At 37.4% G+C, this 23,097-nt stretch overlaps 1 protein-coding gene across 2 annotated transcripts in view; it reads left to right on the plus strand.

Moving 5' to 3' along the window:
* Window positions 1–23,097, plus strand: part of LOC131428218 (locomotion-related protein Hikaru genki) — a 45,163-nt gene that overhangs the window by 18,468 nt on the left and 3,598 nt on the right. Inside the window, exons 2-10 of one of the 2 annotated variants that reach the window (XM_058591968.1) lie at window positions 2,462–2,964; window positions 15,158–15,877; window positions 16,171–16,362; window positions 16,669–17,006; window positions 17,063–17,225; window positions 17,292–17,465; window positions 17,693–17,827; window positions 17,879–18,022; window positions 18,137–18,346. In XM_058591968.1, the coding sequence (XP_058447951.1) occupies window positions 2,793–2,964; window positions 15,158–15,877; window positions 16,171–16,362; window positions 16,669–17,006; window positions 17,063–17,225; window positions 17,292–17,465; window positions 17,693–17,827; window positions 17,879–18,022; window positions 18,137–18,346 (2,248 nt within the window). In that variant the 5' untranslated portion in view covers window positions 2,462–2,792. The remainder of the gene's footprint in view (window positions 1–2,461; window positions 2,965–15,157; window positions 15,878–16,170; window positions 16,363–16,668; window positions 17,007–17,062; window positions 17,226–17,291; window positions 17,466–17,692; window positions 17,828–17,878; window positions 18,023–18,136; window positions 18,347–23,097) is intronic. The other variant, XM_058591969.1, reaches the window with a different exon arrangement.

A 23,097-nucleotide genomic window follows, 5' to 3' on the forward strand; every position in this document is an offset into this window, starting at 1 on the left:
TCGGAGTTTATTGGTGTAAATGAATTTAATTCAATGTTTATGCTGCTTGATTAATATTTAGTCACATCGTAATCAAGCAGTGACAGGAGAAATGAAGATAATATCAATCGCATCGGCCATCAATGAGCGTCCTGGTGAGTGCAATATCAAGAGAATTTATGTTATGACAGATCGGCTCTCAGACACTGAATATATGATGATTGGTAGAGCCAGCAGTCCAGTGACATAAGCTTTCCAATCTTCGTCGTGCAAAGTTGCTACTTGATAGTGACATTGTGCAGCTCTGGTTACAGCTGTAGTAGAAACACCTAGAGAAAATGAGCAGCTCAAGCGAATGTTACGGAAGGAGAGTTAATGTTAAATATACAGGTATATCTTTTTAACTTGAATAAGAAGGTATGTTTAATTATTTTTATCATGTAGGAATTAATTAATGAATGATTGTAAATTAGGTTAACGAACGCTATTATTAGGACTGCGCGACTCGTCAGTATGGCAAAAACAATTGAATACTGTTGTAAAAGCCTTGTAATCACAGAGCTAAAAAATGGATCTAGTTCGTGATGCTGGATGTCACATCACGATGTGAACCACTCAGACGTCATAGAAAAGCGATACAAAACGGACCTCAAACGGAAATCGGAGGAGTCCGCGGATGTTCCTGCGAAGATTATCCGAGAGGTATGGTCTCTGTATCCTCCAATAATACAGACTCGGGCTTCCAAAAAATGATTACTGCGAGACAAAGGGGGTTCAATCGTGCGTGATTTGCGTATTGAACAACAGGACGGCGTATTCGTTATCCCGGAAGAACTGAAGAAAACTATGAATGGGCAACTTTTCCTCCAAAAGTATATCCGTTATGATGAAAGCCACATTCTAATATTTGCAACAGCAGCCAATTTGCAGCATTTGGCCAATTCGAGATATTGGTTTGTGGAAGGAACATTTGCCACCGCTCCTTTGAAGTTAGCGCAAATGTAAAAAGTTAAGGAAGATATAAATATGCGTTCGAAGTTCTGATTGATGTTTGCCAGGAAGCTAGAATAGTGCTTCAGCCTAAATTTATTATATCTGACTTTGAAAAGGCTGTAGTAAAATGAAATATTCACCGCCTCGTGGAAATTTCGTCCCTTCTCAAAAGTAAGGCTAGACTTAAAACGGCAAACTGATGATGCCAATTGTTTTGTTTGGCCATAAATAACGCTTATGACAAAATTTGAGCCAAATAAAAAAAAAAAAAAAAACAATAATAAAATTTCAAAACAGAATATCATTTCCGATAGAATTGCACTATTAAATGACTTCCTTTGTGTTCGATAAAAACATGTATAGCTATTTAGGGGTTAACCTTAGTTTGTGCTTAGGGCACATAACCGTTTTTACTTTTCTTTACGTTTCGTGTGAGACTCGTCAGTGAAGAGCAGTTCAAACTGAAATGCTTAATGCAAACTTAAACAGTTCAACTTGAACCGCTAAGCAGACGTAAAGTTAACACTATTTGAGAAACACCTTTTAATTGGCGTCGAAGTGCCATGTCTTTGTTGACGTGCCGAACGAAAACGTTATTTTCGGCAAATACTGGCCGATTCAGTTATGGTCATTTAGGGGTTAACCTAAGTTTGTGCTTAGGGCACATAATCTTTTTTACTTTTCTTTACGTTTCGTCTAAGACTCGTCTGTGCAGAGCAGTTCAAATTGAACTGCTGAATGCAAAACAGTTCATCTTGCATCAATTTGAACTGCTCTGCACAGACGAGTCTTAGACAAAACGTAAAGAAAAGTAAATTTATAGCTAAATTAAATTTATTATGCGTATACATAAAACACACCTCAATACACCAATAGGTAGATTTGAACGGAGCTTTATGATAAAACGCTGAGAATCTGTACCATTGCATTTCATCTCAAAGGCTTCAACGTTTTAGACTACAATTCCCTACGTTCGTTTTTATGAGTGATAAAGCCTTCTTGCTACGGTTATGACACTTTGAAATTATTCAAAATTTCTTTTCGAGGTGTGAATAAAACGTTCAGCTGTAACGAAAATAATTTTATTATTATAGTCTGTAAGCTCCAAAGAGATTTTTTGTGATATGATGGTTAGTTCTAGTTTTATAACGAATGCACCTTATTCTTGAATAGAAAGGATTCACCGTAACGATAGCAATATTTTTTCATATAACGTTATTTTGCAGCATCGTGCTCGGTTCTGGGTATTAAATTGAAACCAAAAAAATATCCTTCCGTATGTTTTCCAAGCACTTCTTTTTCGCACCACAATGTGGTACCCGACAGCCCGTAATGCAAACAATTTCTACTTTGCTAGATGTCGATGAAAATCCATATCCCTCGTTCTAAAAATATCCTTCGGGCTTAAGGAGTTGCAAACGATCGTTTTCTTCGTTGGATCTACTAAAAAGCGATTCTTTTCTTTTCTTCCGGTTCTCTCCATTTCCAGGAAAATCCTCACCGGACGGTTGTCGGCACAGTAGTTTTGTGGCCGTAGACAGCGCAGATTATATTTCCATATCACTTTGGAATATTATTGTCATCCGATGTTTGCACAATCAGCAACGGCTTCCGCATGAGTAAATGTTGCCACCAGCAGCCATCACAGCCCGTAGGATCGCTGCAGCACTCGCCGTCACCCGCCAACTAGAGCGCATTAAATTGTCTGCCAAGTGGAAGAAATCAGATTTCACCAAATAAGCATACCGAAACGAGCCAGTCAGTTTCGCAGTAACAGGACAAAAAAACGAATCACTGGTAAAAAGTGCTCAAGTGAGAAAATGATGCCCCATTCGGCAACGACCTGCTATCACCGGTCGGCAGGAAAAATATGTAAAATTGAAATCGGAAAATGTTTGCTTTTCGTCACACTGCTAACGAGTGTTTGCTTTCGAGCCATCCGGACCGACGAGGGAGCATCAGATGCTCACCCTCCCACGACAAATGAACCCGGTAAGTTTTTGTTTTACTTTTTTTTACTTCTCCTGGTGATGATGTAGGTACAGATCGTATTGATGTGCCCGGCCAGGGATACTGTCCTTTCATAAAAGCAACTTTCGTCGAATCCTGTGCTGCTTGAGCTGAAGCTGGAGCACTCTTCTTTGGAATCAATTTCATTTTGCCCCTTCTGGCTTACTGGGCTGGCAAAAGTTTTTTCTAGTAAACAGAAAGTAGTATTGGGTGACTTCATTCTAATTTTAATCTAGCTGATCTCAAACCAGAACATTCATGTGGTGTTTATTTTTGTTCTATCAGATAAAGTTTATATTTGTTTGGGAGAAATTCGTTCCCGCCTGTTCTAGCGAATACACATTTTTATTTTTAGTTACAGGACATATCAATTTTCCCTTTTCTAGCGAAAGTATTTAAAAACATCGGAGGCGCAATAGCTTCAGTTGAATTCTAAGCATAAAACTCATGCGTACATGAAAATGAAACTCTTGCACGATGTGAAAAGAGTGCACCAATATACAACATGATCAAACTGTAAAAGAACTTCATTCATATTCATATGTGAATTTCACATTCGTTCCTAAGGTTGAATTTATGTGGAAAGTATTTAGAGCTGCTCGCCTTGAAGAAATTTTTTTGCCAAAGTAACAAGCAGAGAAGTGGTGTATCTAACATAGGGGGCATCCTCCCCGGGCGAAACGATTTTTGTGGGCTAAGATTTTTCTATGTTCACTTTTTCTTGCAATTAGAAAAACATATGCTTATCAACAATTCCGTCTGATAAAACGGAAAGATAATGGCCTCGGTCATAATGTAAGGTTGTAAAAAAGAAAGATTGCCAATTACATAATATCCAATGAACGAAAGTGAAAATAAACAGAATTAGTTTCCATTTTCAGATGGGATTCTAAATGTTTTGTCGTGAATACGACTTACTTTACTATGGGGTGCTTTTTCAAAATTAGCCATATGGAAGAATGGGCAGACCTTAATCGTGAATATCTCGACTTGTATTAACGGCAGCAACATAATTCTTCCACCATTTCATCAAAAATAAGATCAGGAATTTTGGATAATATTTTGAACAGTGTGAGATAACCACAAACAACTCAAAAATTAAGTTTTCTAAAACTTTGAAAACAACGCGGAAAACTCTTTACTTTTGCTTGGCTTTTTCGCGCAAGGACGACGATTTTGAGGTAGTCAGGCACATAATTCTTCTGTCACGTCTTCACGTCGTGAGAATGATTTATCATTTGCTTTCCGGTCGTCGAGGGAGCGATATCAACAACCAACAGCGACGAAGAGTGCACCTTCTGCGTGGTTAAAACCTCAAACGCTCAGGTAGCAACTCTCATTTGCATTTCTGAAATTGGATTATGGAACTATATTCCGGAACTGATTTCAGTTTCGGAGTTGTAGTTCTAGAATTGCAGCTGAACTCTGAGTCTGCTCTTAGTTCTAAATTTAGTTCTTGAGCTCAGGTCCAGTTCCAGAATTCTTCTATTCGGTTCTTTTTAGAATCATAATAATACTCCCAAAGAATTATGCGACATTTTACTGTACTCTATGCAACCCATTTTGGTAGTCGTGGCGAGAAATCGTCTTTAAGTTTCAGAGCTTAGTTCCGGAATATGGGTTTAGAATTCGGAGCCGGCGTGCTGAACTGGATTTTGGAAAAAAGATTCCGGAACTGATTTCAGTTTCGACATTGTAGTCTACTAAAATCCAACTAAATTCTGAGTGTTATAAGTTCTGAATCTAGTTCTTGAGCTCAGGTCCAGTTCCTAATTCCAGAATTCTTCAAATCGGTTCTTTTGTCCTGAATACGACTTACTTTATTATGGGGACGCCTTTTCAAAATTTACCCTATACAAAAATGGGCAGAACTTTACCACGAATATCTTTTGATGTGCTAAACCCAACAACTTATTTTTTTCTACAAGCTATCGGAAAAATGATCAGGAATTCGTGATTAAATTTTCAACAGCGTGAAAAACCCTTAAAAATAATTGAAAAACAAAATTTTCTAAAACTTTTGGAAATAATGAGGAAAATTCATCACGCTTGCTTGTCTTTTTCGCATCCGAACGACGGTTTTGAGGGAATATCAGGCACATATCAGAATCTACTGAACAAATAGAAATGGTAATCTTTGAATAAAAACTGTTCATTTCTATTATTGGTACAGACGGAACTGGATGTCGAAGTGAGGTTTTCCCATCAACATCAGTAAGAACAAACCATGTATAAAGCGTGAAACGTCCTCCCATTTGGACTTCGGTCGTCAGAAGGAGCAGTCGGCAATGAAAGTAGACCTTTTACCTCAAACGCTCAGATCACAGAGCCAGTTTTCAGGATAATTTGGTTAGCTTTGTACAAATTTCGCAATGCAAAATTCGCAACAGTGTTTAATATCTCAGAGAATTACACAATTTGGCCCATTCTGAATGGCAGAATTTTATATCGTACGGCATTTTGAAAATTTTTCACTGAAATATTTAAATCCGAAACGAAATAATTGACATCAAAATTCTGTATGTTTCTATTTAGAACAATAATTGTATACCCAAAGAATTATGCGAATTTTTTTCACTATACTGTATAATTCCCATTTTTCAACCACTTGTAGTTTGTAGTAGAACTTTCTGCTGATTCGCTATATAAAATGCATAGCACCGACTTAGAAGCCATTAATGAAAGGTTCCTTTCAGAACCACCATTATTTTATCATAAAGAACTATACTGGTTATTTCGTAATATTTAATTGTGTGTCAGAATGTTCAATGTAACTAATCAGTACTTTAGTTTAGAAGTATCGTTTCCAATTCTAGTAGTGAAAAAGAGGAAAGCTTGCACAATTCACACAATCGATCAACTAATTGATATTCGAAAGTATAAAGAAAGAGTGTCAGTTTTATTCTTATTCACGACATCCAGTTATGTCTCTGACATTACACACCCGTACTTTTTCATCAGATCATCAAACGCAAGAATCACTTTCAACGTTGTTTCATCTACAACATCATAAAATTCAGACGAAGAAAAGTTTTGGTGTCTTAAAATTTGGTTTCTGAAGACTATTTCATTTCGTTGTGCTTCGATCATTTTCAAACACAGATTTTCAATATAGATTTTTGATTATACGATACAGATTTACAGATTTTTCTGTTGAAAAATACAGATTTAAACGAGGTAATCCTGCTGTCAAATTCAATATTTTGCTTAGGAATCTGTCAACATTTCGGATTAAATGGTTTGTGTTGTTGTCAACATTACGGATGAGATGTCGACGCTCTACGTAATTTCCAGTGGAACCCTCAACGAGTGAACACGTTGTATCGTGTTAGTGCGGTGTAAGTGTGAGTAATTCACGAGAAACAAAGGATTTTCTTCCGTACTTTGGCGACACCACCTAGTCACGCAGCGAGGTTTTCACTCGTAACCCAATGAAAAGAAAGTCCATTGGACAATAAACGAAAATGACCTGGCAATATAGCTTAAGTTGCTGTGCTATCAATCGGTGTCATCTCAAGTGAAGTGACGCCATTTAGAAAGGAAGAAGAAGAAGACGAAGAAGAATAAAAACAAGAAAAAGAAGACGCCCTACGTATAGGCACTCATATCATGACTATCCACCCGGAACCACCCGCGATCCCATTTCAACCAGAATATTAGTTGATTTTCTGAATTCGATTGGTTAAAACTTGGTACAACTAATCGATTGTTGTTTTAACTAAACTGTCATTATTGTTTTTCGATTAGCAGAAACGATGGTTGAAACAACTAATTTGACTGTTTGAAAAAAAATGCTGTCAATTGGTGAGGACACATACCTTTCAATTTCAACAAATATTTTAGTTGAAATAACTGGTGTTGTTATTGAAACAAAATTCTGTTAGTTGAAAAATAAATCGGTTTTATTTGTTTTAGACATTGCAAATAGTTGAATTAATTCGAACAATGATATTGATTTGCGAGAATAATCAAAATATACTTACTGATACACGTCATGATCTATTTGAAATAAGTTCGGTATGTTGAGATTCATGAAATAAATATCGTTGTTAAAATATAAACAGTATTTTATATTGACATGTAATATCATTAGGGCTGGGAAAACCACCGATCACTGCTGATTTCAAGTGATCTTAACCAAGGAATAAATTATCATTACGAAATCAGAACTGATCTGATCTCTGTGATTTTGATTTTTGTATGATCATGATCATGTCAAGTCGAGATCAGTAAAGATCTAAATTCTAAAAAAAATACTTCTGATTCGATCGGAAATGATTGATGTAGAAAAACGTTTTTAATTAGCAAAAAGCGCCCGGAGGGGCGAGTAAATTAGCGAAATTATTAAATTTACTTAAAATGACTATTGAAAGATGATGCCTTCAAACGGTTGAACTAAAGTTATGCACTGATAATTTTAGTCAATTCATATGAGCTTGGGTGCATCAACCGTTGGGAATTGGAATTTTGCTACGGCAATTCAAACGCGCCATTCAATCGCAGCGCGTTCTGTGTGTTTGAAACCCTTCGCTTCTGTTACACACTTAAAATTTCTTGCTGAATCTCGGTAAAAAAATGCCGAGATTTGCACAGCCGAGTGCTCGGTAATCGTCTCGGCAAAATGTATAATTACTGAGAATCACGGCAATCCAAAATATGTCAACTGTCAATCATTTCCTAACATGTCAGCAGAAATTTTGCTGTTAGCTCGGCAAAAGTTATCAGGATGGAATCATGAATTGCCGACTCATCAGTAATCGAAAAAAGGAGATTTTATTTTTATTTTTGTATGAAATTAATATCACAAAAGCTAATGACGGTGAAAGGAATATTTTATTGATGTTCATTTCAATTCAGTAAACCAAAAAAGTGCAAACACCAAAAGAAAACATCACGGCTAAAGACAATTGTTTCTAGTGCTCCTCACGCCTTTACCTGTAAATAAGCGGATATACATATATATATATATATATATATATATATATATATATATATATATATATATATATATATATATATATATATATATATATATATATATATATATATATATATATATATATATATATATATATATATATATATGCAAATGAGATAGTTTTCGATTTTACTTATCTTTTAACAAAATATACAAATCTTTTTCCTTCATCCAATTTAGATGTTTTCCAGTTCCACGAGCAATGGCGACGTGATGCTTGGAAAATCGAAAGGGAACATTAGATGATAAGTGTCTCACCGAGTTTCAGTAAAAGCTAAGTCGCTGTTCGAAATCTCGGCAAATGGTTTTGCTGATCTCGGTGTATTTGTCGTGTCAGTAAACAACGTTCAGTATAATATTTTGCCAAACTTTAGCAAAAGAATTCGCTTTACTGAGATATCAGCATTAACAATTTTCGGAAATTAGCATATTAATTACTGAATAGTCAGTAAAATTAAGTGTTGCCGATATAATTCGGCATTTCATTATGCCGAGCTCGAGAATCGGTTTTAAGTGTGTACTTTTATAAATTAAATTCATGTCAAAAAGCGTTTTATTGCTAATGCATGAAAATCATCATCGGTATCAAACAGCTGGAAGTAAAACAGTCTGCTGGAAATCAATGATCGAATTTGAAGCTTAAAATTTCTGCGCATTCCAGAAAGATTACGAGATGATCATTTTTTTAACATTTTCTAATTTGTCACCAAATCTTTTTCATCTTAAACAAGGTTAACTTTATCACAACACCGCTGTTAGATAAACACTTGTTATGGAATCATAAATTTCTCAAATCGAATTAACACAATTCCACCAAACGCTTTAACCATCGATGTTGTTTTCATTGACATTTTGAAGCGACGCGAACAGATTTCAACTAAAAAAGTTGTTGATTTTGCATTGCGATTATTGTTCTGCTTTCAACTGTCTCCGGCATTTGACAGCATTCAAAACAACATATTTTTCAACTACTTGAATATATGCAAATCAAAAACCATATTGGTTGAATCAAAAAGAAATTAGTTAAATCAACTATCGTAAAAATCAAAAACTGCGATATCGCAATTTTATGATCGAAGGGTTCTCCGTGCATTGAAATGAATTTCTTGTTTCTTTTGAACCATTCGATTCAATTCGTTAAGATCACGAAGTTTGTGAGTGTGTGTGTGGTTTGCCTTACTCATATAGAAAGACCATGCAATCACTGTTAAAACTGACTTTTCAACCGAAGGTATATACAATTCCACTCAGTTCGTCGATATCACAAAACTTCTGTGTGTGTGCACCCAAATTTTTCAGGAGATGTCTTTCTCTAATAATATACACTCTTTTATGAGCTAACTTAAGTCCAGAACTTGGCTAGTCTACTGTTTTCATGAGCCTAAATGTAAGAATAGGAATAACTCAAAGCATTCGGTGGCTGTCAATTCTTGGGGCTTCTGCCTTCCCCACGGGACTTTCTCTAACTATTACTTCCTGAGACCACTATACAAATAGATATATTAACTAGCATAACACATGGGCTGAAAAGTCCCGGACTTAATAAAAACAACACGATTTTTCTTTGGTTCAAATTTACCTTTATTCATCAACGTAATCTCAATCAAGAGCATCGCAATCATTCCAGCGACGCTCTAACATTTCAATACCACTTTTGTGCAAAGATTTATCTTTTGCCTCAAAATAGGCCTCAGTTTCAGCAATAAACTCTTCATTCGTGCGAAATTTCTTACCAGCGAGCATTTTTTTTCAGGTTTGCGAACAGCCAGTAGTTATTGGGAGCCAAATCTGGCGAATACGGTGGATGTGGGAGAAATTCATGTAGTTTTGCCATTGTTTTGATTGATTTGTGACACGGTGCGTTGTTTTGATGAAACAAATTTTTTTTCTTTGCCATATGCGGTCGTTTCTTTGCCAGTTCAGCCTTCAAACGCTCCAATAACGCTATATAATATTCACTGGTAATGGTATTTCCTTTCTCAAGATAGTCGATAAATATGACACCACACACATCTCAAAATACCTAGGCCATAACATTTTCAGCCGATTGTTGTGCTTTCGGGCGCTTTGAACGAGGTTCACCAGTTTCTGTCCATCGTTTTGATTTAAGAGTGAAGTGATGAATCCATGTTTCATCCATTGTCATATATCAATGCAAAACTTCCGGTTTATTACGTTTAAACATTGCCAAACAATATACACGTTTTCGTTTTTGGTCAACAGTGAGCAAACGCGGTACCCACTTCAAACAGAGCTCTCTCATAGTCAAATGCTCATGCAATATAAAGCCAACACTTTCTTTTGATACTTCAACTTCGCAACTTCACTTTTCGATTATTCAAAACGGTTTTGTGGATATTTTTTATGTTTCGGGTGTTACCGCCTCATTTGGACGTTCACTGCGTTCTGCATCATCGGTGTCTCTCCGACCACATTTGATGTCATCAAATCAACGTTTCTGATGGAGCGGAGTCTCCATAATTCATATCAAGCTACTGCTTCGCTTTAACGGTATTTTTTCCAATTTCCCCCATTTATTCATTTTGTTCTTTACTCACCTACAGACACACTTTTTTGTTCTTTACACACCTGCAGACACACACACACACATACATATTTGCTCTGCTCATCGAGCTGAACTGGTTGGTATATGAAACTCAGCCCTCTGTACTTCGGGAAATTTTTCCAATGTTTGAGAGAATTCTATATCTATTTTTATAATTATATAATGGAGTAAAACTGTGAAAAAAGCAAATTCAGCCTTATCACAACGATTTATTTAATTGAAATAGTGGTAAAGACTGTCCAAGAAAGTATGGATGCACTTTGATTTCGCTGTGAATAATTCACAAGTGTTAAATATTCAAATTTTATTCGATATACTGACAATATAAGATTACAACAACAGAATATTATTCTCAATATTTGCTACTTAGTTATTGTAGACTAGCTGGCGCACCTTCTTGCGAACGTTCCTCATTAAATTCCGTACAGACTTCTTGGCGACAAGTTTTGACACTTTTTCCAATCTTTTTCGAACTGTTGAATGGTTTCGGCTGCCGAGACATGTTTCCTAAGATGTGCCTTCGTTAATGCCCAAAATTCCTCAATTGGTCGAAGTTGTGGGCTATTTGGTGGATTCATGTCTTTTGGGACGAAAGTGACATTTTTGTAAGTATACCATTCTACCGTTGATTTCGAGTAGTGGCAAGAAGCAAGATCTGGCCAGAAGACAACAGGATCCTAGTGGCTTCGAATCATGGGTAGAAGTCGTTTTTGTAAACATTCCTTGATGTATATTTCGCTGTTCATTGAAGCAGTGGTGATGAAGGGTTTCGGAATCTTACCGCAGCTACAAATTGCTTGCCAGACCATAGCTTTCTTACCAAATTTTTCGACTACAATCAATGTCTCGGACTGGTTTAACACTTGCCCTTCTCGCACCGTATAATATTGTGGTCCCGCCAAGGATTTGTAATCGTGTTTCACGTAGGTTTCGGCGTCCATGATTATGCAGTTCAAATTTCCAGCAAGTATCGTATTGTACAGCTTTCGAACCCTCGGCCTGATCGATGCTTCTTGTTTCGGACTACGTTTTGGTTGTTTGTGCTTCTTATAGGTTCGAAGATTCAAACGTTCTTTAGCACGAAGAACATTTGACTTCGAAGCGCCCACTTTTTTGGCCACATCCCGAACTGAAACCTCCTTCTTTTGCTCGAACGCCTTCAGTATACGTTTATTCAACTGAGGATTAACAGGACCTTTTTTTCGACACGTTTTCGGTTTATTCTCAAAAGTATCCTCACCGAACTTCCTGATTTCATTTCGCACGGCTTTTCCACTTACTCCTTCCATTTTACTATCTTTCTCAGTGACAGTCCGCGTTCTGTGCACAATTTGTACACAATTTTTCGACGTTGTTCTGCTGAAAGTCCACGCATTTCGAAACAAACTAATGAAAACGAATAAACAACTGCACAAGTGGTTAGAGAAGAGTGTAAACAACAGGACGCAGCCAAAAAATTGACAGATTCTGAACCATTGCGAAATGGTAGCGTATTTTGGTTGCGTCCATACTTTCTGGGACAGTCTTTAATAGTGAAAAATTTTGCAGTTTGGGCGATGATTTTTATCCGAATCCTAGTCCGGTTCCGGTATTATAACCGGTATTATCAAACCTTCATTTAAAGGTAATTTAGTTTAGTTGACCGCCCATAAGTTTCCCGTGATTGATCAGAAACTGGTCGAAATTGCTTATTGCCTTCGGCTCATCAGTGCTTAAAGCAGTTCAAATTGAACGGCCATCTCCGCCTAAAAGTTCAATTTGAACCGCTAAGCAGACGCAAAGTTTACACTATTTACGTTACGACTTTTTGGATATTGTACTGAGATGCAATATCCTTTCTGATGGCTAGAACGAAAACGAGTGACGACTGACAGTGAGATGGCAGTTCAAATTGAACTGATTTCAGCACTAATAAGCCGAAGGGGAAACGTGAAGAAAGCTGAAATGAAATATCTGCTTTTCTGTATAAACCAAAAAAACCCCTAAATGTTCAACTCATAGATATTCTTTTTTTCTATATCATTTATTTTATCCCGTTTTACATTCTTTTATTCACTCGGTCGCATTTATCATAAAATAGATGAAATATTTATCAACCGCAGCACCCTATATTTTACCAATATCACACACTAGTAGGAGAAATTCGTAATCGTTTCGTTTTCTTTATAGCGTGTACTAAATAGAACAAAGCACGCATCGTTCGTTTTGTGTTTTCTCCTTCCACCGTACCACCACGTACCGGTGTTGTACATATATGGCGATTTTAAAACTTTGACACTCATCGCCCAGTAACTGCGGAACTAGAGGTCGGATCCGGATGAAATTTCACGGTAGCTTTGAAGATAATATGTGAAAATCGGTTCAAGCATCGCCGAGAATTGAAGAAAATTGTATTTTTGGAGTTTTTCTTCGCCACTTTCGGCGCTTCCGGAACAGGTAAAGGGTTGATCAATAGTGCGAATAAAGTTTTTGTGCCCTCAAACTAACAAGTTCTGCAAACTAGAAGAATTTATCAGACAGTTTTATGGGATTTGTACCTGTTTTTAACCATCGTTCGTGAAGAAATACTAATGAAATTGGTAATTTTACACTTGTCACCCTTTAGTTCCTGAACCTGCAGTCGGATCCGGATAATATTTATTACAAACTTTTAGGAAACTATAAGACCTTTCATTTAAATCTTAGTTTGTGAAAATTGGTTGAGCCGTTTCAGAGGCGCACTATTTCTCTAATTTTCACATATTACTATGTAACTCCGGAACCGGACGTCGGATCCAAATGAATTTCAATAGCAGGCCATAAGACCTTTTATATGAATCTAAGTTTGTACAAATCGGTTCAGCCATCTCTGGCAAAAATGAGAGCATAGTTTTTCCATGTTTTGGTTTATATCATCCTATATCTCCGAAACCGTAAGTCGGATCGGGATGTTATTCAATAGCAAGCTATAGGACTATGAGAACTTTTATTTGAATCTTACTTTGTGAAAATCGGTTCAACCATCTCTGAATTAAGTGAGTGTATACTTTTGTTACATTCATACGGACACACACAGACATTAGTTCAGTTCGTCGAGCTGAGTCAAATGGTATATGACATTCGGTTAAAAAGTCGTGTTTCACAATGATTGCATAGCCATTTTATATGAGAGAGGCAAAAAGGAGTTATTTTCATTGACGGCCAAGTATTTCTAAACCGAGGTGCTGTGGTTATAATAAAAGAAGACGATAGATGGTTTATTTGAATTTATGTATATTTGATTTTTTTTTCGTAAGAAACCAATTCTAACTATCGATCTAGTTTAGTGATCCAGTGAAACTTTATATACTGTTGCTACTCTCATCCCAACAGTTCCAAAACAATCTTTGAGCTTGTCTTGATCTTGTATCTGATCTTGTACCTCATACCTGGCATCACACTAACCACCCAGACACTCTAACTATTTCAACTAAAACATATCTTTGTCAATCATGCCGTATGATTCAGCAAGAACATTATAATAACTAATTTAATAAGAAGTTCATGTATGCTATTCTAGACGGCTTAGAATGTGCATTAGCATAGATTCATATTTTTATTTCAATTAGCAAAAGAGGCATTGTTTTGAAAAATTAAGAATAAATTAAAAAACTTTGTTGAACAGAGTGAAATTTTTGTAAAAAAGAAAAGTTCTGGTAACTTAGAGTAGGAAAAGAGAAATTCCTGCAATTGGGGCCTTTTACGACATGGAAGCAGGGACCCAGTGGATCTATTCTTGACTGCATTTTTTCCGCCGGAATTTCACACGGCCACGGCTGATCCTGTCCGGAGAAAAATAATAGGTACTATAACTATCCTGTTGAATTCCAGCACTTTAAACCCATATTTGAAGTCAATTTAATGTTTGTAATGTATGAGGCTATTATCGATATAATATATACTCCTTATTAGAATACTGGGGCCAATTTATTAGAAGAGTAGATGCTATTTGTATTATTTATAGTACTAATGAGAACTGATTTATAAAACAATTCCTCAAACTCACAATATCACTCAGGAATTCATCATTCTGAACCCTATGGCTAAAGTAATTACGACATATTAAAGACGTTATTATTTCAAGTTTTCTCCGATACCATCCTGGTATCATACACAACGGAGCCATTTTACTTCTTCGAAATGACGGAAGCTTCGGAACGTTCTGGTTCCGAGCATAGGAAGATGTGCAGTGGCATATTTCCCATCAAGCTAAGTCTCCTGCCAGCTCCAGACGATGCAACGATGTGGTATGTTGTCTTTCAGTTTCAATTGTGCTTCAAAGTAATTAGATTTACAACCTGATGAATTATGGGTAGTGTCTTGTTCCTGATGTCTGCTGCAGATGAGGCAGCCCAGCTATGGAATGTAAATATGCACATCAAATCTCGGCAAAGCAGATGGATGTTTAGCATGGGCTAGCGTTGCATATTCATTTGCTCTTGTGTTTGCATGTAGGTTGATGCACTCGATTTGATGATGAGTTCTGAAACTGACAATTTGCTACAGAGCAAACAAGACAATCGGATGTTGATGTTAAATCCTAAAACCAAATCCACCAGACTTTGAGAATATCTGATAGTACAAAGTTGACCAACGTCTATGTTTTATTTCAGAAACGGCAACCGGATGTCCTCCACCGGATTTCAAAATCTCACGACCGCGAAAATCGTTTGACATTACAGAGCCACCTATCGTTACTTTCGAAACAACCCAAGTTAATTTACCGCAGGATTTCACAACGGCTGAATTTGAGCTTGTGGACGGGGGAAAAGCAGCTGCATTGGTGGGTCATAGCATAAATATGGAGCATGCCCAACTTCACGATTCCCACGATACTCCGTTTTGGTGGGAGATGGGAATCCAGAATGCGGAAGCAAGGGCATCACTGGCAGCGGCATCGTTTCCTTCGTATAAGAAAAGGGCTAAAAGAAGAGCAGTGCGACCCGGGCGTTATCGTAGGTCCCCTTTCGGTCAAGATGGGCAAGACATTGCACTTCATCTTGAACTGACGCCGGTGATTGTAATCAACAATATATTTAACGAGAACGACAGCGATCACAGCGTGTTTGATAATGTATTTTTGAACAGTAAACAGTTGGAACAAGAGGAGGAGGAGGAGGAAGAAGAAGATGATGAAAACGAGGCCGATGGTCGAGATCGATACATTGATAGAAACGAGATTGGGGAAGTGATCGAAGCAGAGGTGATTGGCGTTCATAGCGTTAAGACGAGAGTAAAACGAAAGTCGGGTAAAACAACGGGCGCATTAAGTCGGGCTAAGGGTAGTGGAGGAGACAGTGGAAGCAAAAGTATTACCAGACACAACAAGCAAGGTAAGTTGTGCATTTGTAGAACGCAGTTTAGTTAAGTATTCAGTGTAGTGTTAGTACCCGAGAGTTTGAGTGTTGTTCAAGTTCGATAGATGCAGAAGTGCGAAATCGCAATCCAGACAGAATGCTGATCTGATGTTACCAATTCGAAAATAGGCTATCCGAAATTCTAAATTTGAGCTTACTTAATGCCATGGATTGACTGATTTTAGGCAAGATTGATTTCTTTTAGTGCTAGCGCAGTTAGTAGCTAAGAGAACATATTTAACCAATACTGAACATAGCACATGATCTAGATATCTCGGACACGGAACAAGATGGCCGCAAATTGCATGACGAGAGCGTTGCCGCAGTGGACGACGCCCAGCCCTACCAGGTCGATTCCATGGTTAGGGCGAAGCGTAAGTCTGGTAAAGCAACCGGTGCGCTCAGACCGAAAGGCGGTAGCGATAGTGGCAGTAAGAGTATCAGTCGAAATGCCAACAAAGGTGAGCGCTGCTATTACACTTAGTGATTCATACCTTCTTCACATTGCAACGCATTGATATCGCTGTGCCTGCGCTACAGAGTGGAGACCATCAACTACATGATCCACGCTTCGATTGCTAGGTTCAATGATTTGCATTTCGTTCATATGCCATACATAATAATCCTTTCCGATTGACGACAAGGATTTTCCTTTTGCTTGTGTGAATTACCAAGTTTGCCGTTTTCATTACGCTTTAGCTTGTGATCGCTTCAAAGTACCGTACCATGGCATTCCTTCTAATCGCTTTCAATTGCCCCATGTATAGGTCAATACGACGAAGACGGGAGTTACGTTCCACCGTTACCCGATTCCCGTGAAAGTCCGGACGAGGAAAAGGAAAGCGAAGAAATCGAAGAGAGTCCAGAGCTGCATGCATTCCGAGAGGTTTCCGAAGTAAGATTCCCCGGTGAGGTTGGCCCTCTCGGAGGGCACCGATTGTGTAAGATCCAGTGTATAAGGGGTCACTGGGTTGGCCCATTGTGCGCCATGAATGAACATGAACAGGACGAACACGGTCAGCTGAAGTTTGAACCACTGTACAAAAGATGTGTGGTGGATCGCATACCGCCTCACTTATTATTAAGTTATAAAAATGTTTCTGTGGTAAGATTCCAATTAGCCGCTGTAGAGTGTTATACTGTATCAATTTTCGTTTCTAGACTTCTGGTTGGGATTTACCACATGGCCATACTCTTCAAGCCCGATGTCGTGACTTAGGATTATATAAGTTGCTGGGCGAGACTAAAGTGCTCTGCTCAAATGGACTTTGGGCCCCTAAAATGCCCTCATGTGTACCGACAACATTATTGACCAACTATTCGGGTATAATTTCCTCACTAAATGTTCTGCTAATAATTTGAGTTTGTCAAAATTACTTCCTATATTTAGACGATAGCCCACCTTCCATCCGAATTAAGGTAGGTGTTGGATCAGCCGCTTATGAGCCATCCGGAGTGCTAGCCGTATTACCTACCAGTACCATTCATCTGGATTGCATGTACCCACGACGACGAGGTTCGCCGGAGTGGACCTGGACAGGCTGGTTCCGACAGTATTTGACCGGTAGGATGAGTGCTTCTGGCGACCAATTTGTTTCACACAAAAACTCATCAAATCAGTTCCGTGCCTCATTATTACCCATGTTCAAACCGTACTCGTTTGGACAGTTCTCCTTTAACTATTTCCCTCTTTCTTTTTCTTTCGGAATCCACCCGCGAACCCAGTAGACATGCCCGGAAGGGAACCTATCGTTAACCAATTCAACCCAATTCCTGATTTTTTCAATGTAGGTTGGTCAGCTGTACCGGAAGAGAAGGCATCCCGTTATCGGCTTACGATTAAGGACATTCAAAATCAAGATTCCGGAACGTACACCTGTGCGTCACCACGCGGTCTAACAAACAGTATTGTGATTATTGTTGCCAGTAAGTTTAATAATGAAGCTTGTTAAGATGTTCTGTAACCAGTTGTATCAGTTTCTCAATGTATGGCACTTTCGGAACCTAAACCACCTCTGTCGTTACGACTGGAAGGTATAAAACTAGGACAAAGAGCTCTGTATAGATGTCCTCTTGGCTATACGCTGCAAGGCACTGCGAATGCAACATGTTTGGCTTCGGGTGAGTTGGACACAATCAGGGATAAAACGAAGTATATTTTTCACTCATTTCAGAAAACTAATCTATCAATTACGTCAATTATTCGTTCTATAAATAAATTTTCCTCCACCATAGGAAACTGGTCTTCTCCACCACCGAATTGTCATTCGATCCAATGCCCTCCTCTGTTCCTCGAAGATCCCCACCTCAGCTTGGTCGAGCTAAACACGTCCGCTTGGGGACGAGCGGTTTTCAGGTGTGCATGGGGTTACCGGCTTAGTGGACCGCCCGGATTGGAATGCGAACCGAATGGCCATTGGAGTGGTCCTATTCCAAGATGTCGCGGTATGTGTTATTTTCGGGGAAAAAAAATCTATCACATTATCAATCATCTCATAATCTCAATGTTAAAAATTTGACACGTTCGGTAAAGATTTCAGAATTTGAACTGTTACGGATGAAATCCGATGAAATTAGGCACCCACAGTGTAAATTCAACTTGATCATATTCGAAAATTTCGAAATTGTTGAAAATCTAGGAAACTTTCGAAAGGGTGATCATGATGATGATTGAGGACAAATAGAGCAAACTCAGCATTCTCGGAAGTCGATATTGCCAAAAATCCATTTCAACGAAAGAAGCGTCAAGAGACTGCGTCTACACGAAGGTTAACGTTTTTATTGTGCTGTCAAGCAGCCAAATTGGACACTGGAACAAAACATAACAACTAAAACACAAGCTCAAAAGTTATGAAGACAACTTCTCACGGATGCATACTGATAATGATGCAGCCTGTAAAGATGATCTAACTCCTGGGGAAAACATGCTTTATGTGGGTTAACTCCGTCATAAGCTAGTAAGAAAAATTCCGATTCGGTAAACGATTGATCGTTGCACTTTCAGGTTTGAGTCTATGAACTCGAAGCTCTACAAGGTGTCTGAAAAATCACTTCCCACCACTTGTCAATGTGTGTAATGTCCCTACAAAGCTTGGGCTAGATTTGGCTAGCTGCCACTACAGTCGAGAAAAACTTCGGTGGTACCATGCCAATGTACAGCGGTCCCAATCATGTCGAAACACGCTTTTTAATCTGTTCTTCAAAAGTTGATTTAATATAATTAAAATTGTCATTAATCCACCTACAAGTGAGTTAAAAAAATTATTTTTTTTAAATTGTAAATTTATCAAGAAAATATGCCGAAGACATGAACACTTCAAAATGCATTGGTATCGAGATATGATGCATTGGTTATTGGGAACCTCCAAAATCAAGTTTTTCCATTTAACTTTTCTCAAAGAATTTTTAGAATTTTCAAATGTTCTACAATTATATTTTAACTATCAAAATACATATTGGTATCAAATTGCAAAGGTTACATAATTTCAAGTTTCAAATTAAAAACTACAAGGATCAGCCCCATGGGGTTGTTCGAGCTATTGATGTGGAACAAGGCGACCAAAATTTCTAATGATCGACATTTTAAATTAGTCGTCACACTTTTGAATCCGCAAATGCACGAGAGTCATTTGCGGATTCAGACCAACGCCGAACACGCGAACACATAATATAGACTCTATTTGTCGTGATTTGTATTTGTTTGATAGCCGACAAATTTACATCAATAGCCCAAATGTATGCAATTATATGTTTGTACATGCTTGCGATACGGATATCGATGTTTAAGCTTCTCTTCGCCAATTCCATTCTACGATTTCGGTTGAAGTGATAACATTTTCTCATTATCAATCGAGTTCATCTTATATAAATTAGAAATTAATCTTATGCACTCAAATTTACCCTGGGGTAGTTTGTCAATTTCTCAGGCGAAACGACATGGAATTTCATCCGAGCTTGCATGACACAAGATCAAAGCATACCAATTAAAGTTTCAAATCGTGTTATGGCACTTTTTGTCTGTCTAGCTGTCTAGCAACAACCCAACTCTAGCATGCTACGCGTAGGACTAAACGTTAGCTATAATTTTGCTTATATTTATAGCTTCGCGTGCTTCCAACAGCTTGGCTTTTGCATTGATTGACTAATCGCGATGCTTTCCCTTTGATATATCGCTTACTCCTTCAAAACCGTCGACTATGGCAGGGAAATCCGGTATGTCGGATATTTTGCAGACAAAATAGGACACTGCTAGCTATTAATCAACATTTCAATGATATACAATTAAAAATACATGGCTATGAACATTCAAATCAATACGTAGAAATATTTCCAATCAAATGGTGACATAACATTAATAATTAATACAAAATTGACCGAGCTGTAATTGTTCAAAACCTGACCACATTTCTACGTGTATTTTTCTTGAGTTTCTAATTTGCACCCCTATATAGAAAACAAAAATGTGTTCCACATTAAAAGTTCTTGAACAATTTAATTACAAAATACTACATATTGAAGTATCAATATCTTGAAAATGTGGGAATATGTGAAACCAATTTTAACCAAGTTTGAAACTATTAGAAAAATTAGTAGTCACAATTTAAATTCGCTTGAATTTATATGAAAACACACTTTTAAAAAAGCATGTCCTAACATTCCGCTATAAATATGTACAATATTCATCAACCTTGCACCATAAATTCAATATCGATCAAAGTAAACGTGGAAATAGGAGCAATTGATCATTGCAGACAGAAGTAAAAATAATTGCTTGAAAATAGACGAAGTCTTCGATGCTTTCTTCAATTAGATATTGTTAATCTGTTTAGTGGTTTGAATTTCAGTTTTGATTTGAAGGAACGCTGTATCAGGAGACCTCTCCGTTCTTTTATGTTTCAGTACTTTGTGTAAAGTTGCTTAAAAAAGTTTTGTCTGCTTCTATTCTCTCACTTATTTTGATCAATATTGAATTATGTTAGGGATCCTACATATATATTGGGGAATGTTAAGACATTTTCTGAAAAAAATCGATTTTAGTAATGTATAGTCGATTTACAAAAATAATACCATTTATTATTTGGATGAAATTTTTACAATAAAGAAATTATGTTCCCTACCAATCGTCAATGCATTGCAAGATGGGCGCTTTCAAAGGAATAAAGTTTTTCTAACCAAAACTTAATTAGTTCAAATTAAGAAAATCTGTGTCTGTTCGTCGAAAACTAACCCAGTGAAAGTCATATTTATCTCAGAAATCGATGAAACATAATTTGTGAGTAAATTTTGACTTATTCTGCAACTAAGTATACTTTTATTCTTTTCGAGGGTTATCCTTTGTTTGTGCTTAGGGCACATAATCGTATTTACTTTTCTTTACGTTTCGTCTTAGACTCGTCAGTTCATAATGTAAAGGTAATGATATTTGCAAAACACTTATTGGACTGCTAGGTGGCATAACAAATCAACAAAAACTGTTAAGCACTGACGAGTCTAAAACGAAAAGTAAATACAATCATGCTCCCTAAACACAAACATACACAGAAAAAAATTATGAATTTTGCAGGTGACAGAATTCTACAAACGATACAATTCACAACTACTTAATTATTCAAGCGACGCAATATTCCACTCTCACAGAATTCTACATGCTCCAAGTGTAATTTGCATTCGGCTACCAAGTGCTGCTGTATGGATTTATATTCATCAATTATTCAATGAACAGATATGAGCTCTGTGGTTCAGTCAATTAACCGATGTGCTTGTGATCTAATGATTCTCGGTTCTAGTCGGGCCGCTGCTGTCGATCTTTTGATTTTTTATTTCATTCGAATGGAAGACATGCAATATTCAAATCACACAATTCTACATGTTCTTGAATAGAAATTTGTATGAAATACGACGCTCTATTTATGTGCATCTTATAAGATGTAAAATCACAAGATTTTTTCGAACTGTGTAGGATAACCCATAAATGACCACCACCTAAATCGGCCAGTATAAACCGAAAACAAAGTTTTCGTTCGACACGTCAGTAAAGGCATTTGCACTTCGGTGTAAAACAAAACGTTTATGTTGAACTGCTAGGTTGCATAACACTTTAACATAAACTGTTACGCACTGACGAGTCTAAGATGACGGTGTTGGTGATTCCCGAGAGTTTGACAGAAGGTGCTCGATATTTCTCTACATTGTATACAACATTTTCAATCCGGTAAAAGATGCTACAAGAAATCGTTTCTCTCAATACATGAACCGTGAGAGAATTTTTCTATATTTTTTCTCTCCATTTCATACTCTGAATATTTCAAGGCCCCTCAAACAAATTTCAGTCTGGCAATAAATGGTGCTGTGTGGAATTTATCAAGAGAGAATCGCAAGTTGACAATTATCGCAGAAAGTCGAATCGATGATTCGACTTGATGATTCTCATACTAGGTTGCAATATTTCAAAACCAATATTTCAAAACCATGGAGCATTCACATACATTTTCATAGACACAACTTATACGAAGGTTATATGTACACAGTTAGAATAAGCGGCAATAGTAAAAGGATTATATCGCAATTATCAACTGCTCGTATAGAATCGGATCGTGAAACGAGAATAAGCGACCGTTTGTTGCTTCAGAGAGAATCCCCACAGCAGCGAGCTAACCTTTAATTCTTAGACAGGTCATCGGGAGAAATTCGCTCTTGCACTGGTGTCTATTCTATTTTAAATGAACCATGCCGGTTTTTTTGTTGCTGCGATGATATCCGTCTCTCTTTGATGGCACTGATTGAATCGTGTGAAGAGCTGCTAGTGAGCGTTCTTTGATACGATAAAAGCCATCCTTGCTTTTATTATTCCAAAATTCCATTGGATAAGTGTTTAGAGACGAAATTTACGCAATCGTTGTATTCTCGTTCGGGTTTTACCGTTTTGTTTATTTCTTTCGGTTCTTCATCATTTAATCTATCTTTCAAAACTAGTGCAGAGGAAAACGAAATTTCGAATTTGTAAATTTGTCGGTAAAAAAGTAAACGATCGGACAACACAGCTTCCTGAATTTTCCTTTAATTCAGAGAACCGAAAATAGTAGCTGAGGGCAAAATCTGGTGAAGATGCTGGCTGCGGTAGCAATTCGAATTACAATTAATGGAATTTCGCCAACGGCCAGGCAATGTCAATGTGGCAGAAACCCTGACTTTTTAAA

This window comes from Malaya genurostris, chromosome 2, assembly GCF_030247185.1.
Source record: "Malaya genurostris strain Urasoe2022 chromosome 2, Malgen_1.1, whole genome shotgun sequence".
Lineage (NCBI taxonomy): Eukaryota > Metazoa > Arthropoda > Insecta > Diptera > Culicidae > Malaya > Malaya genurostris.